This window comes from Phanerochaete carnosa (genome assembly GCF_000300595.1).
Source record: "Phanerochaete carnosa HHB-10118-sp unplaced genomic scaffold PHACAscaffold_1, whole genome shotgun sequence".
In the NCBI taxonomy this organism is placed as follows: domain Eukaryota; kingdom Fungi; phylum Basidiomycota; class Agaricomycetes; order Polyporales; family Phanerochaetaceae; genus Phanerochaete; species Phanerochaete carnosa.
In genome coordinates this window covers 3,201,993-3,216,341 of record NW_006767628.1, presented here as the reverse complement: position 1 = coordinate 3,216,341, position 14,349 = coordinate 3,201,993, and the positions used below count along the sequence as shown (strand labels likewise).

Here is a 14,349-nt window from a genome sequence, read left to right as displayed (position 1 = left end):
ATTCACCAAGGTCTCCAAGATTTGCGGATGTCTCCAGAGATCTCTCACAGCTCGCAGGCCCGTGAATACGTGTAGATATCTGCCGAGTGACCACGTCAATGCAGGCTGCGCACCGCATCATTGTGGGCGCCTAAAACCGAGTACGACGTGTCCCTGCGCTGCCGAGGGCAGAATGACTTGTCTCTCTCGCGATGCTTTGCGCCAGAAACCACTTCCCATACCGCATACACAAGCCACCGCCCTCGCTGTGCATTGCAGGCTGCATCGTGCGCTCCCCTGAGGCGGGTCTCGCATTGCCACGCGAGGCTAGATTATTAGCTCACACTGCCCCTGATCATCACGCGTTTGCTAAAGGCTTGGGCTAGTTGGATCTTTCTCTGTCCAACGCGTCTCCCACCACAACTGCAACTGCAAAACAGTTACTCGCTTCCAGTTTGAGCCTATGATCATCGTTGACGACAAGAAGGACCTCAGCCTCGCTCAGCCGGATCCGCAAGGCGCGTCCGGTAGTAGCTCTCAAGCGCCGCCGCCGCCTTTCGAGGCCACGCAGCCTTCCGCGTACAGCGACCTCGACTCAAATGTCTATGCGCCGCCTGGCGGCGAGGATCCACCTCCAGAGTTTGTGCCATATGATGCAGAGTACTTTCGGACGGACGATGGCACTATAGTCTCGCACGACCCGCATTTGAACGAAGATGGTAAGTTTTGTGCATTGTCCTTCGCACCTGTTGGTCTTCATCGCCTTGACACGCAGGCGAAGCATTGTATCGCTTCCTCCTGTCCCAGGCCCAGACACCACCACAGCTCTTCCTCCGCGTACGCGGAGAACACCAAGAACAACGCACCCGTAGCGTCCCCCGCACAGATGCTCAGGGCCGGACGCACTGGGACACGGAGACAGAGACAGTCACCGTAGTTGATTTCAACTTCACGATCGACATCTCTTCCCAAGTGCCCGCTGTTCCTGTCCACTGGAGCGTCCCAGACGAACAACCTGCGTACCGGGGAGAGATGTACCAGGAGGTCGATACTGTCACCTTACATCCAAGTTCGCGTCCGAGAGACATCGAAAGCCAGCGTATAGGCGGTAGAAAGCGTCTTAAAGCGACGAGAGAGGAGCGAAAGACCGCCGGGGCCTGGCAACACGAAGGTCGCGCGAGAGGTCTGCCACCCTGGATTGGGCCCGATGCAGGTTGGGCACCACGGAGTCAGGTTGCCATGAACAGCAGCCAGATGAACGTTTACAAATCCTCCAAGACTGTCCGTGAGTGGGCGGACGAATACTGCAGAAGCCCGAAGATTCTCAAGGAGTTTACGTACTCTAAGGTTCGTCTGCGTGTCTGATTTTGAGATATGGCGCGTCTGATTTACCACCCAGGTGATTCATGGCTGGAATTTCGACGCGCTTGAGGCTGCGGTAGTCGCCGCTGTCAAGTCGACGTACTACCAGGGCACCCTCTCGGTCAGGTTCGAGACGCACGCCGACCAGATCCATGTGCGAGCCGATCACTGGCTCGCGCGTGCCTTATCGGACAAATGGATCAAGTTTCTGCTCATTATCACCCTGATATACCCGTTCATCTGGCTGTTTAAACGGTCCGCACCTTCCGGGGGAGGAAAGTGGGGAGTTTGCGGCGCCGCGTATGCCCTCGTGTCCTGGCAACCTGCCCAACAAGAGGACGAGATCAGTGGGGCGCCTCCTCCCTTCTCGGACGAAGAACCAGGCTGGGTGGCCCAAGGCGCCAGCGGCGCTCAGAAGATGAAGCTGGTCGGTATGAAGGAAGGCGAATGGTTCCAAAAGTGGGAAGCTACGATCAAGCGTGCGGTCAGTGGGCGGTGTCAGTCAGACGTACCCCTGGTGGATCCAGATGCGCCCACACCCGCTGCACTGGAGCTCGATGGATATAGGCCATGACATTGGACACCCCCGAATTACGCTACATATGCACCGCACCTGCCTATCCTTTTGGCTACAGCTAGATACCACGCGATTTGAATATATCCACTTCACAGATAGGAACTAAATGGAACACCTCGAGACGAAATACTTGTAACCTCTATTGGTAGAATGGGATATGTCGTTGAGCTCGGCGAACTGACGGACCTCATGCTCGAGCTCGTGGACGTTCGGGCAGTGTATAACGCCGTGCCGATGCAGTGTCCGCACGGCTTCTCTCCACCACACCCTGCAGCAAAAGCGAGTCTCCTTGCCAACATCTTCGCTCGGAAGCTGCATAGGGATAGCTCGCAGGAGGTTGTGTATATACTCGGTAGTATGCTTCGCGGTGCATTCACCTGTGTGGCGCAGTAAGAGTTAGCGGTGGATGGCACTAGAAACGGCGCAGGCATGTGGCGACCGACCGAGTTTGACGATCACGCGGGCCGCAGGCGAGACTGCGAGGTTCTCGTCCGGAATAGGCTCCTCGTAAGAGAGGTCGTCCGCCGACTGCTCTTTGGCGTGCAGTTTCTTGACGTTCGTGGAGGAGTAGGGTATGCATATCGTCCAGTGGTACTTGTGCGACTGTGTGCAGAGAACGGTGCAGATTTCGCGCGGCCGGAGAGGCTCTAGCAGCGAGACTGGGGACATAACGGCGAGTCCTGGAGTGGTGCTGTATGGTCGAGAGGGAGGTGTTCCCGCCACAGTCCGGGGTGATAGGGCTAGTTATTAGGAGGCGTCATCCCGCACGCGGCCGAAGGAAGGCCGAGGCAAGCCCTCGACGCATTTGAAGTGCACGAGGAGGGGACTGTGTGTAGGAAGGTGCAGGATGCCCTCTGCCCGCTGTCTATCGGAGCAGACAGCGTCGTCCACCTAGATTAGACTTTCGGGCGGTTAAGTTTGCCCCTTCGGAACGTTCAGGAGTTTTCGGCCGTGAACAGGCGCACCTGGAGGGAGCAGAACAACGTGCCCGACGCTGGATATGAGCAAAACATCCTCCCGCGACAGTCGCCCGCGCTTGCCCATCACTTGACTCTCTTAATTCCTGTCCTCAGAGATCACCGACCGCGCCGCTGTCCGCGCAAACTTAAAGCTTTTTGAACTCGGCAACAATCAAGCATCTGGGAAATGATAGAATGCCGGTGGGCATGCAGAGACGACCCGTTGTGGGTGATCTACACGTGTGGCCATGGGCGGTAGAAAGGACTGGCAGGCCCTGATTCTGCTCTGATAGTCGACGCCTCACCGTCCGCGGGCAGCAGTACACCACGGCCACGCTCCCGGGCTGGTTATAAAAACACGAGGGCACACTGTTTGCTGTCGTCTCCCACGTCCATCTCCCTTTGGCAGGGAGTCGTAGGCCATCCCACACTCTTTCGACCATGCAAACCCACAGGACCGCCGGCCAGCCTCTCAACTACTTCCAACAGAGCCCTGTCCGAGGCCAGCTTGAGCTTTCGGATGGGTACGCGAGGTCCGGCTGGCGGTATCTGCAATGCACTGATACCCCCAACGAGCTACGGGTGCGCTGAGTCATTCGCATTTTGCATCTCCAAGGCGAGATTCATCCCAGTCATTACAGGTGCTGCTACCGCCAAGGACGTCGCTGGTGTACAGCTACCTACTTAAGGCCGAGATTCTTGAGCTGGCAAAGGACAAGGATGCTGCTTGGGATCGCATCATCCAAGTACGACACTTGAAGGATCGGATGATTCGCAAGTGCTCCCGTCTTGCCAAAGACTCGTCCAGCTACGACAAGAACACTGGTCGCATGATGATGTTCACAGTTCACGCACCTCCGGACTTCAGACTGAAGGAGATGGAAAGATGGTTCCGCGACCAAGGTTCGGACTTTGTAAAGCATGTTTCGGCCACTTCGACAAGTACTTGCAACAAGTGCGGCCCGCTCGACGTGGAGCACGCTCAACCTCGCAAAGCTGCAACCCAGCCCGCGGTCACAGCGATTAGCACGCGTACAGTCACTCGTTCCAACACCATCTCGACCCGTCCAACAACCCCGACGCGGTCGCGTTCGATGTCCCAATCAAAGCCGCGATCGCGATCGGCAGGCGAAGGCGCGCGTGCCCAGGGCAGGTCGGCCAGCAAGACATCGCAGGCAACACGAGTGCCGGAACGTGTCCCAAGGCGTCCGTCAAATTCATCAAGCGATACCGCCGTTGAACACGATCCGGAATCAGTACAGAAACTTCCCAAGCGAAAGGAATCGATCGTACAGCAACCGACACCTTCGAATTCTCGCTCGCCTTCCGCGTCCCGCTCGGCCAGCCCACCGGCTGTGCGCCCTTCTAGGGTACCCGAAGTTGTTCGGGAAATTAGCACGCCTTCTCCAGTCGCATCGCCTCCACAGACACCACCCACCGTAACCCCGCAGCGGTCAGAAGAAGATTTGCGCTCACAGGTATCTGCCCGCAGCGGCGCTTCAGCGAAGTCCCTCCTGCCTCGTGCCGCAATTCAGTCCCCAGAACCGCTTCCCATTCCTTATCGTCCACGTGAGCAAACCCTGTCCCCAGAACCTGAGACCACCTCCGATGAGGAGGAAGATGAAGACGAGGACGAAGACGAAGATGAAGATGAAGATGAAGATGAGGACGAAGACGAGGATGATGTTCGGGACGCTGCCGGTACCCCGGAACCGCAGGAACCTTACGGAGCACCTGCCATAGTCGAGATCCCGCGGGTATCGAGCCCGGACGACAGTACGTTGATCGATGCTCAGGCGGCCGACGCCGACGTCCCCCCGCCAGCGCAGAACGAGCCGCCATCGATGGGTCAGGCTCTGGATACGATCCACGAGCAGCCTGAGGTCGCCGAGCCCTCGCTAGGGCGGCCGCTCGTCCGCCGGCGGAGCAGCCTGAAGAAGCGGGACAGCATGAGCAGGCTCAGCGCGGCGAGCAACAGCAAGTCTGTAACGTGGGCAATGGACCGCGATTGGACGGAGCAGATGTCGAAGTTCATCAAGTCGACGAACGAGGCTGAGGTTACCGGTACGTCGTTAAACATGCTTTCGCGAAATGTTGGGAGCTGAGATTTTATATCTTTGTGTAGCTTACGAGCTGGGCGAGCTCCGTGCGCAGTACCAGGAAGAGATCGCCATGATGCGCATCGTCTGTCACGACGCCATGGTCGCGGTGGAGCAGCTTGGTTTGAATACTGGTACGCTTCAACGCGAAGCGCTTGCCCTTGCAGAACAGGAGCAGAAGGTAATCGTCATCACGGACCACATGGAGCAGAAGGAGGCCAGCTATAGGGAGAGAGGTGAGTCGTACGCAGCCCGTGCAAAATTCTGTCTAATATAGTCGCTGTAGTGCTTGGCGTGTTGGAGGAAACAAGACGCGTTGTCGCGCTCTGCGACAAGAAACGCGACCAGCAGGACGCGTTCTGATACCACAGCTGCCATAAGTATTGTAACACTAACTTGTACATTTAAGATATTACATAGACATACCACCACTCGTTTACGTTTCATGTTATGCGCTATGCTATGCTCTGATGTGTATAGATCCTCCTGTAATATACTATGTATGTAACATATACCGATGAATGCCAGCCCATAATATGCAGCGTTGGGTAGACCCGCCAAATGCTCATATATATCCTATTCAATAGCTAGACGTTGCGTAGAAGAAATATCAAATAGTTCTATGCTCTAAGCCAGTAAGTAAACGACACTAGAGCGATATGTGCCCATAACACGGCGGGAATAAGAATACGATATTGCAAGGTATCAGGGAACGATGAAATAGAGACATGTGACGGGTAGGTTGTCATCGAAGCGAGGAGCACGTCTACCAGTTCCGCTTTCGCCGCGCGTTGACCCACCAATACCTGACCAGCCCAATGTACACGGCGAGCACGAACAACGAAAGAGCGAGAACAACGAAAAAAACATTGTACTTATTACCGGCAGTCCTATTGTTATGGGGGACATTGACATTCATAGAGAAGAATCCTATGGCAGGAGATAAGCAGAGTTAATCACAGTAGAGAGGAGCACTTACCGATAATGGCCTGTACACAAAGAACAGCCATAGAGATAACTGACAGGAAAAGGATAGCCTTGTCACTTCCAGACTTGGCTCTGGACACGGACAGCCTCAGTTGTGTGAGGTACGTAGGGTGCGATTGGCTAAGCAAGCGCTCGTAGTGGGCCAAAGATTGTTGGAGAGTCAGAATATGATCTAGGGAATAATCAGATACTATGCGCTGAACAAACAAACATGACGAACCTTGAATGTCACCCATGTACACAAAGACATCTTCGTCATCGCCAGTTCCATTCCCGAGGCCGTTCTCGCCCGTCGTAAGTATGCGCTTTTTGACCTGGGCAACAACCTCGGACTTCGTCGCCAAGAATCTGGACAGGGAGGTGACCAGCCTCCTCACATGCGCGACACGATGAACAGTATTTGGGGCGGGGAGCTTCTGGGACTGCTTCACCTGCAGGTTGGACGAGAAGCGGGATAGCGTGCGGATGAACTGCTTGATACGCCGCAGAGACAACCCGCGATGTTTAGGAATAGAGAACTGCATTCCTGAGTGAGTATTGCTTTGCCCTGATTTCTCCAGCTTTTCTATCAACTCCGGCAAAAGCGTTTTCTCCTTTTCACGCGAAGGGGTTGAGTCTTCTGAACCAGCGAAGTCCGTGCTAGACATGGATGGCTCGGAGAGGCTATCATGCATTGTCGCTCGGTGCAAGCGCGAGCTGTCATCGGAAAAGATGAGGTTCTCGATGTTGATAATCTCCCTTTCGATCTCGTCAAGGAAGGGGAAGAAGGAGTCGACGATGGAATCGATGATACCGTGCGCAATCCAATCTGCAATTGCAAAAATTCTCAACAACCCTGAGAGTTCTTACAGCAGCGTTAGAACTTACCAGATGACATAGTAACGGTCCCTGATTCAGCTAAAGCAAGTACTTTGCTCCTGACAAGGTCCGTATGTTCTGAATTATCAAGGTTATCGGTCAGCAATTTGGAAAACCAGCGCTAGCGGCGCGCACCAGCTATGTCCTCAAAATGGAACTAAGCAATGCATTAGCGACATCGACTTGTCGACATGTGGGTTACTCACTGAGACGATACCCTCCCTGAATACAACCAGGTACACGCTAACTTCCGCAATGATGCTGCTCTCGATCAGGGTAGGGTTGACACTGAGATCGGTCAGTAGGCGTCGTTGCCGGCTCTTCTGGCTTTCGATAGCGCGGAAGACAACAAAATAGTAACCAAGTTTGGGAAACAACTCAAGCTTCTCTCGGGTTTCTCGTTGCAATATATCTTCCAATGCGAGAGGATGCAGTTGTAATAGCTAGATGGGGGTGAGATTACGAGAGCAGAAAAAGCGTAGAGTTCACATACCTTGCCAATCGCGCGCATGTCTTCCCATGTCGGACTGGCAACATCCAGCCACCATGCCTTGTCCAGATCTTTTTGCGAAAGCGTTTTTGAGAGCGTGATGGGCGACAGGGCTTGCACTGGTCCATCCATCGCCCTCTGCTTCCCCTTCCGCCGCCGCCGCCCTCGGGGGCCCGATGACGCAGGAACGTCGTCGGGAAGTTGATTATCGGGAATCATATAGTCGTGTACGAATATCGTAGGGTCCTGGGCTACCCCATCCGGAGGGGTGCGAGAATGGCTATCGCGAGACGTGCCATTGCTCTCCTGCGCGGCGTTCTGGGCTCGACGGATTTTCTGGTTATCTTTCAATGCAATGCTCAACTCTCCAACGATGTCAGGCAGAGAGGTCGTGCGGAGCACACCAGTCTCGTCGCGCTGACGACGTTTAGACCGACCTGGGGCAAGTTGATCGTGGAATTGAGGGGTGTATAGAACGAATTCCCGGGGGGCCTGCCTGGCCTCGGCTCGTGCCCTGATCCTAGCTTGAACTTCCCACTCAGACCTTGCGTATCGTGCTTCTGCCAAACTGGATTGGCGCCTCCTGCGTCGAGAAAGATGAGAGCGAGACACGGTGACGATAGACTGTTGGGTCGAGGACGAAGAGGATGAGGTCATCGAAAGGGAGTCTGAAGAGGATGTAGCCCAGTGTCGCGCCCAGTGGGTGATAGCTCGTTCGACCAGTCCTGAGATAGCACCCAGCCTGCCACCGAAGACAGATGAGTTAGAACTGGAGCTTGAAGATGACGAGGATGATGACGAGGACGCCACGGACCCCGGGCGAAGGGACCTTGGCGGTGAAGGAGGGCGGGGTGGCTCCCCGCGATAGATGTCGCCCGAGTCGTCTGAGTTGTGTTCATCCTCGAAGACAAATGTGTCAGGAGGAGCAGAGAAGTAATCTGCAGCCTGTTCCACCTCAGGCTGATGGAGCCGGGAAAGCTGAGGCAAGGGAATGGGATTGTCGATGGGAGCCATGGCAGCGTTGACGTCGACGACGGTGCAACTGCAATTGCCTATTCGCAGGCACCTGAGCCGCGCAGACGACTACGGTGCCATCGATAGATTTGAAGTGTCCAGGAGAAAGAACCGGCCGCATAAATTTCATCCACCAGGTAAGAGTCCAGAAACTGTCTCCCCCGCAAACTGCCTGCATGTTCCCGTCACGTGTCGGCGCTCGATAAATATACTCACAGATGTCTCAGGCATGGCGAAGGGACCTCTCCCGGCAATAAGATTTCTGCTATTTAAGGTGTTCTACGATACACATCGCTAGATGACGCATATAAAGGACAGTGATATGTACAAGCCTGCAGCTGCGACAGCTCCGCGAGACGATATTTTGTATACCGAATACAGACTGAACGCACGTTCGACTCCATGAACTCCATGGGCTCCATGAACTTCCGCGGCTCTGGCAAAATATGCGGCGCAGTGTATCATCGAACCGCACAGGTATGGCGGAATATCATCGAAATATTTTCGCCATCACGAGCAGGTGACGACCTCAAGTCATGCTCGCCGACGCCCGACGATGTGGCGAGCCACGCAGGAATATGTCAAGCGCTGAACAGCAAGCATTGTGCGAAAGTTTACAACGCACAATCCCACGTATTGACCATGTTCAAGTGCATTGGCCGAGTCCTGGATGGTTATGTATTCAAAGGCATGAGCTCTAACGCTGGTTACTGCGGCTTGTGAGTTGTGCTAGACTCGGCAGGGCAAACCATCTCCCGCGGTGCACTGACTTGCCTAGCCTGAGAGCATTCTCGGAGTGAAACGACGCTTGTGGAGGCGGAGACCTGTCCTAAGCAATGATCGGAAGAAATGTACAACACACTTAGGGCCACCCCCAGACCTGACCAAAGCGTTGCTCCGTCTCGAGAGCCTGCGAGAGTCGGGTTGGCATGCAATCCTCTGTGACCCTTAAGAACATATGCTATCCTCCAAGGTCGCCTAAAAGCAGATAGTGTTTTGAAAGTTGCAGGTCCGAAATACGTCGATATTGCTGGGTAGACTCTTGGCGGCAAATGGCCTGCGACCGGGGATGCATGAGCTACATGAGGTAGTCGAGGTAAGGGAGCGTGTATGAGTAGACGATCGTGAGCCCGAGTAGAGCTGGCTGGTTGGTAGCGTCAGATGCGTGTTCCGGCTGTGACTTGAGCTTGAGTTATGCGACCACGCAGCCAGTCGAGCCGAGCTGTGGGCAGACCCATGAGGTAGAGGTGGCCTAGAAGTAGTCTGAAGTAGTGATGTGTAAAGGGGAGAAGGGAGGCCGCTCGATCGGGTCGTAGCGATGCGGAGGCAGATTCGGGGGTCCAAGGCGCAAATTGGTACACAGCCGCTCCTCGAACTCCGACCACGACATCCTTGTGGCAGATACCGACGCGACCTCGTCTATCGATATACGACGCTGTTTCTTTCCGCCTTTCTCGCTAATGGGAGGGTGGAGAGTGCTGGGCCTTGAGGAGTGCGATGGAAATTTGAGGAGTCTCGTGAAAGGGCTATTGCTCGCGGTTCAGTCTTACTCTCCCCTTCTGAATCTTGCTAGGCTATTCTTCGCTCAAGCTTTTCTCGGAATCTCTGTGACAACTGGCTGGTTCTACTTCGCGATAGGATTCATCGAGGGCGTATCGGATAGATGGCGATGCGGAGATCGTTGAGAAAGAAATAGCGGCTGGGTCGATTGACGGACGAGCGGCTTGTGAGTCTTTCTTGTGTTGACTGTATCCTAACCTTCTGGCCCTTGAAAGGTGGAGGAAATCTTGCTCGAAGAGATAGCCTCTGTGCAGGAAGTTGGCACGACGGTGCCTGCGTTGTAGACGAAACTTTGAACGGATATTTGAATATTGAAAGCTGTCTGGCCTTTTCACGGGGGCTGACCGAAGCTTGTTGCCTTGTGCTCGGCACTGGATTGTCTTGGTATCTTCCCGCCACGAGCCTGAGGCTCATAGACTCATAGTGGTAAACGGTGCGTTCACCTCCTAATTCTTCTTCATTCTGCCACGCGCACGCAACCCACTTCTAGATTGCACACCGATATCAAAACATCCACGCTTGCCAGAAGGGATTCCTCGCCGGGCATGTCCTCCACCTTGAGATGCCTCCGCGTCACGTCCGTCACGGTCACAAACGTACCTTGTCACGTTCTGTCACGTGGCGCCGCTCGATGGGTACGCAAGGGTGGCTGGAGGCCAGCGTAGGTATCTCAAGGTGACAAGGAGCTTGAGCAGCGAGGGATCCTATCCATGCATCTTCTTTTAGGTGTTTTGAACGCATATGTGCACCGTCAGGACCGTCGGATGGAGTGCATATTGGCTGGACACTTGTGCAGACAAGTTTCTCGTCTGTATGCGTCCAGCCTTGCGCCTGGAGAACTCTTGCACGCATCAGCGATGTATATGTGTAAAAAAACGGGACGCTGAGCATGTTTCACCGCAATATGCGTCAGTGTTTGCCCGTGACCCTGGGTTTTCGTTGAGTCTTGCTATTTGTCCTTGACTTCCGTCAACATTGCAGCGCGATTTGGACTCGACTTCTCCCACGACGGCGGCACATCTTGATGTCCAGAGCACTTGCTAGCCGTTGTACTACTTCTCCTGGCTAGACTGTGTCACACCGAGATGGTTGTCCCACCGAGCAGAGATTGTCGCGCGGCGATTCCGGGGAACCTGCCGCCCCCTCTCCAATCAGCTCTCTGATTCGCCCGTTTCCATTTCTCCCACTCGCACCTGACTTGCTCTTGCCAACTTGAGCGAACCTCGCCCGCCCCTGTAACGTAAAAATCTCGCCTAGCCTCGGTCGCGACACTATAAAACTCCACCCATGGCCCCCATTTCTGGCCTGTGGCCGCTCCCCTGTTGTCTTCATTGCTTCGCTCGCCAGCATCGCTAGCAGTCTACCGGTCTCTCTGCAGCTCACGATGCCCCGTCAGGACGTGGAGAGCAGGAGACGTCACGAGGATGCGGTTCTGGGGAATGCGCTGGCGCTGCCATCACGTCTGAGAGAAGACGAAGAGGAGGAGTACGACGTGTATTTCTTCTGGCCGTCCTCGCCAACGTCGTGCGCTGCGCTATCGGAACGTCTGGCCCAAGGCGAGCTCGCCGATGCACGCTCACTTCGCCTTCGCACCTGGGCAGCTCCGTCAGAGCCGGCTCTCCAGCCCTCTTCTCCAGCCCTGCGCCACCTATACGGACGCAATGAAGACGAAAACGGCGCGTCTGCCCATCCATCTGTGTATCGCCCATCCGTCGACTCTCAGGACGACATCCAGCCCTCATTCGTCACCCCGGTACGTCACTCTGAATGCTTCCGCAGCACCTGTACTCACGGCTAGGCTGCAGCCACCGTCACCGACTTATTCCTTCATCTCTGACTACGTCTTCCCGGAACGTGAGCATGAGACCGAGATGGACGTCGCGGGGTACAGCAGGGTCTTCACGGCTGGCTTGACGTTGAAGGTGGGTCTTGTTTGGCTTGTGTTGGCTTGTAGATTGAAGAAAGCATGCGTTGACATATTGGCGTACTAGCCTTGCAGTCGCGCCAGATCACTCGTCACATTGGAGGCCTCTACCGCGACTTGCGGCGCGTTTTTGCCCGGTCGTCTTGGTTGAGTCGATTTACTTCAACTTAAGTGGCACGACCTCGAACTTCTTGCATCTTCTCCCACAAAAGCCTTATGCTTGCGGCTTGCCGATCTTCACACATATTGACGCTTGCGCCCACCGCTCATTTCTTGCCTTGTATTGCTCTCCACACATTTCTGTTCTTGCTGCTCCAGGATTGCTGTATCTTCTTGAGTTTTTTCTTGACTGTTTACTTCTTGTCACGCTGTCGTCAACTGCTATGCATAAACAAGCACTCTCCACTCGTTAATCACAACGATCCATAATAAGAACACATGCGTGTTGATGGCTTCTTGAAGCAGACTTTTGGCGAAGCATCTACTGCGGTGGGTCTTGACACCTCGTTCTCGAGGCAGACTATATTGCACGTCTTCTTGTCTTCTTATCTTCGTGGCTTTCTCATCTTCGTCACCTTTCTTGTCCGTCTTGAGCGAAGCGATTCTGGTCTAATTTTCGTTCGTGCACAAGCTCGAGAGTTGTCCTTGAGGCAATCGCACAACTTCACGAAACATGATAAGCCTCCATTTGCAAGGGTGATGGGGTGTACGAGTCGGTTGGTGTGCAAAGACGACGAGGGCGGGTCGCGTCGGAGGGTCGTCGAGAAGCGGCGCCTGCCCTGAAGTTACCCACGTGGCAAACAAGGGTGCCTGAGTTATGTCATGAGCATATCACTCCAGAACTTGGCTCAGCACTTCGAAAACGAGGCAAACGAGCAAGCCAAAATATTGGAAGCTACATATTCTCTACAAATACGCGCAAAGATCTATCTGGACAGAGTACTGGCGCCAGAAGGGAAGTGATAAAGTATGGCGTGTAAGCTCGGAAAATCCACTGTACAACGATAGGATGGTGGAAAGATGGACTTGAATACCAAGCTGCGGACGACCGCTATGAATGTCATCATAGTGAAGGAGAAGAGAGAGGGAGTATTTATAGTTTTTCCTTCGATGGTCGTCCTTCTGAGCCCATGGGAGTTTCAACGTCTCTGGCATGCTCACGCACTTCCCTCTCATTCTTCCAAGTGTTGCCTTTGCCAAGAAGGAAGCCAGGGTGCAGTAGGTTAGTGGTGTAGGTAGCAAGGGTAATCATGCCTCCGTCAAGCCAATCTACGCTGCTGGTTAATAGGATGGATTGCTAATGCAAAGACGAGGTGACTTACCGAAGTAGCGTTGTGTAGAGATGATGCGGCCATCCCATCCGTCGGAAAGTTCAATCGTACGATAGACAGAACTGCGCATATAGTCAGTACTATTTTCATGGAGTATACCGGGTTAAAGCTCGTACCGGATGAAGATTGTAAGGCTACTGAAAAACAAACCGAATAGCATGAGTTTGGCGTTTCTGTCGAGGAAGTGCGCGGAACTCGTCGTCGTTTGGATAGCCCGAACCTTGCGTATTGGGCGCTCGTATAGGAAACGAATAATAAACTCGATAGCGAGTGCCATATAGACGGTAATGGCAACTGAGATACAAGAGGTGAGCGAGGGCGAGTGAAGCAATCTGTGCAGAAATTTACCCAATTGGACGCAGATGCCAGCCAACATGATGTTTCCGCCCTATGAAGCGAGGTCAGCATGCAGAAACTTCAAAGATTAAGAATCACCGCACCTGATTTGGCGAACGGTTCCGGTGAACGGCAGTGGAAGCGTCACCGCCACCCACAGCTTGGATGATGAGAGCGGCGATGTCCTGTACGTGGAGTCAGCATTGAGCATGTCGTTAATTGAGCCGTTAGGCACGCACACATGTGACGAACACGATTGTATCTGTCCGCAGCACATCAGTCATGAGGTACGAGTATCAAGTTTCCAATTACTTACACCAGACGGCGCTGAGGCGGCTATACTGGGGTCCAAGTCGAGTACACCGCCGTCGTGTACGTAACTGACGGTTTACAATCAGAATGATCGAACAAACGCCTGACTGGTCTGATGCTACTCGGCGGACAGCCAGGAGTACAGGCGCGAATTCAATTTGCTAACCGTTAAGTCTCTATTTGTGCCTGACAGGCTAGCCGTTCGCCTAACAGATTCCTGAGCGTGAGGAAACGAGCTCTTCCAACTTGCAACCGTAGCTACGAGCCTACTTCCTGCTAATAAAATATTGGAAGCTTCCTGAGGGCAGTAACTAACCTTACTTGTATCTTTGTTGCATCCAAAATATTTTTCTCGCCACGAACGAAGGATGTGTCCAATGAAACGACTGACTTTGCGAATGCTTCAAGCCTTTGAGCCGGGGACAGCTTTGAACTCCGCTGATGCTCGGCATGCATCGGCATTCCCTCGGTGTGGTTCAAGCGCTTCTTGTCTGCCACGTCTCTTCCTCTCCCATCCTCCATTCACTTCGCGTATACCTTCACTGTATCTTCCTTAAGCTA

At 54.0% G+C, this 14,349-nt stretch overlaps 5 protein-coding genes across 5 annotated transcripts; 3 read left to right on the top strand and 2 right to left on the bottom strand.

Annotated features, from left to right (window-relative positions):
* The first annotated feature begins 175 nt into the window (after positions 1-175).
* PHACADRAFT_204233 (uncharacterized protein) lies at positions 176-2,317 on the top strand. The gene is made up of 3 exons (XM_007390454.1): positions 176-698; positions 755-1,326; positions 1,379-2,317. The coding sequence occupies exons 1-3, from the start codon at positions 443-445 to the stop codon at positions 1,913-1,915; spliced, it is 1,365 nt and encodes a 454-aa protein (XP_007390516.1). The 5' UTR covers positions 176-442; the 3' UTR covers positions 1,916-2,317.
* Positions 2,318-3,151: 834 nt separating this feature from the next.
* Positions 3,152-5,922, top strand: PHACADRAFT_168465 (uncharacterized protein). Its single transcript, XM_007390453.1, has 4 exons — positions 3,152-3,459; positions 3,519-4,941; positions 5,003-5,212; positions 5,263-5,922. The coding sequence occupies exons 1-4, from the start codon at positions 3,319-3,321 to the stop codon at positions 5,337-5,339; spliced, it is 1,851 nt and encodes a 616-aa protein (XP_007390515.1). The 5' UTR covers positions 3,152-3,318; the 3' UTR covers positions 5,340-5,922.
* Positions 5,923-5,930: 8 nt separating this feature from the next.
* Positions 5,931-8,452, bottom strand: PHACADRAFT_134236 (uncharacterized protein; the record flags this gene model as incomplete). Its single annotated transcript, XM_007390452.1, has 5 exons — positions 7,315-8,452; positions 7,028-7,264; positions 6,957-6,978; positions 6,831-6,899; positions 5,931-6,771 (listed from the first exon to the last, which is right to left on the bottom strand). Exons 1-5 carry the CDS (start codon positions 8,323-8,325, stop codon positions 5,933-5,935), a joined length of 2,178 nt encoding a protein of 725 aa, XP_007390514.1. The 5' UTR covers positions 8,326-8,452.
* Positions 8,453-11,210: 2,758 nt separating this feature from the next.
* On the top strand, positions 11,211-12,214 carry PHACADRAFT_247445 (uncharacterized protein). Its single transcript, XM_007390451.1, has 3 exons — positions 11,211-11,638; positions 11,691-11,807; positions 11,877-12,214. Exons 1-3 carry the CDS (start codon positions 11,270-11,272, stop codon positions 11,958-11,960), a joined length of 570 nt encoding a protein of 189 aa, XP_007390513.1. The 5' UTR covers positions 11,211-11,269; the 3' UTR covers positions 11,961-12,214.
* Positions 12,215-12,902: 688 nt separating this feature from the next.
* On the bottom strand, positions 12,903-13,835 carry PHACADRAFT_83812 (uncharacterized protein; the record flags this gene model as incomplete). Its single annotated transcript, XM_007390450.1, has 7 exons — positions 12,903-13,078; positions 13,132-13,202; positions 13,257-13,434; positions 13,489-13,528; positions 13,581-13,661; positions 13,716-13,738; positions 13,793-13,835. Coding segments are annotated over 7 exons (612 nt in total), but the record flags the coding sequence as incomplete, so codon positions are not given.
* Positions 13,836-14,349: the final 514 nt, after the last annotated feature.

Bases quoted from the DNA above. Each gene is read 5' to 3' on its own strand.
- PHACADRAFT_204233 (XM_007390454.1), top strand. From the start codon at position 443: ATGATCATCGTTGACGACAAGAAGGACCTCAGCCTCGCTCAGCCGGAT. The intron at 699-754 runs GTAAGTTTTGTG...CTTGACACGCAG, and splicing joins CCCGCATTTGAACGAAGATG to GCGAAGCATTGTATCGCTTC. The intron at 1,327-1,378 runs GTTCGTCTGCGT...TTTACCACCCAG, and splicing joins AGGAGTTTACGTACTCTAAG to GTGATTCATGGCTGGAATTT.
- PHACADRAFT_247445 (XM_007390451.1), top strand. From the start codon at position 11,270: ATGCCCCGTCAGGACGTGGAGAGCAGGAGACGTCACGAGGATGCGGTT. The intron at 11,639-11,690 runs GTACGTCACTCT...GCTAGGCTGCAG, and splicing joins AGCCCTCATTCGTCACCCCG to CCACCGTCACCGACTTATTC. The intron at 11,808-11,876 runs GTGGGTCTTGTT...TTGGCGTACTAG, and splicing joins CGGCTGGCTTGACGTTGAAG to CCTTGCAGTCGCGCCAGATC.
- PHACADRAFT_168465 (XM_007390453.1), top strand. From the start codon at position 3,319: ATGCAAACCCACAGGACCGCCGGCCAGCCTCTCAACTACTTCCAACAG. The intron at 4,942-5,002 runs GTACGTCGTTAA...ATCTTTGTGTAG, and splicing joins GAACGAGGCTGAGGTTACCG to CTTACGAGCTGGGCGAGCTC. The intron at 5,213-5,262 runs GTGAGTCGTACG...TAGTCGCTGTAG, and splicing joins GGCCAGCTATAGGGAGAGAG to TGCTTGGCGTGTTGGAGGAA.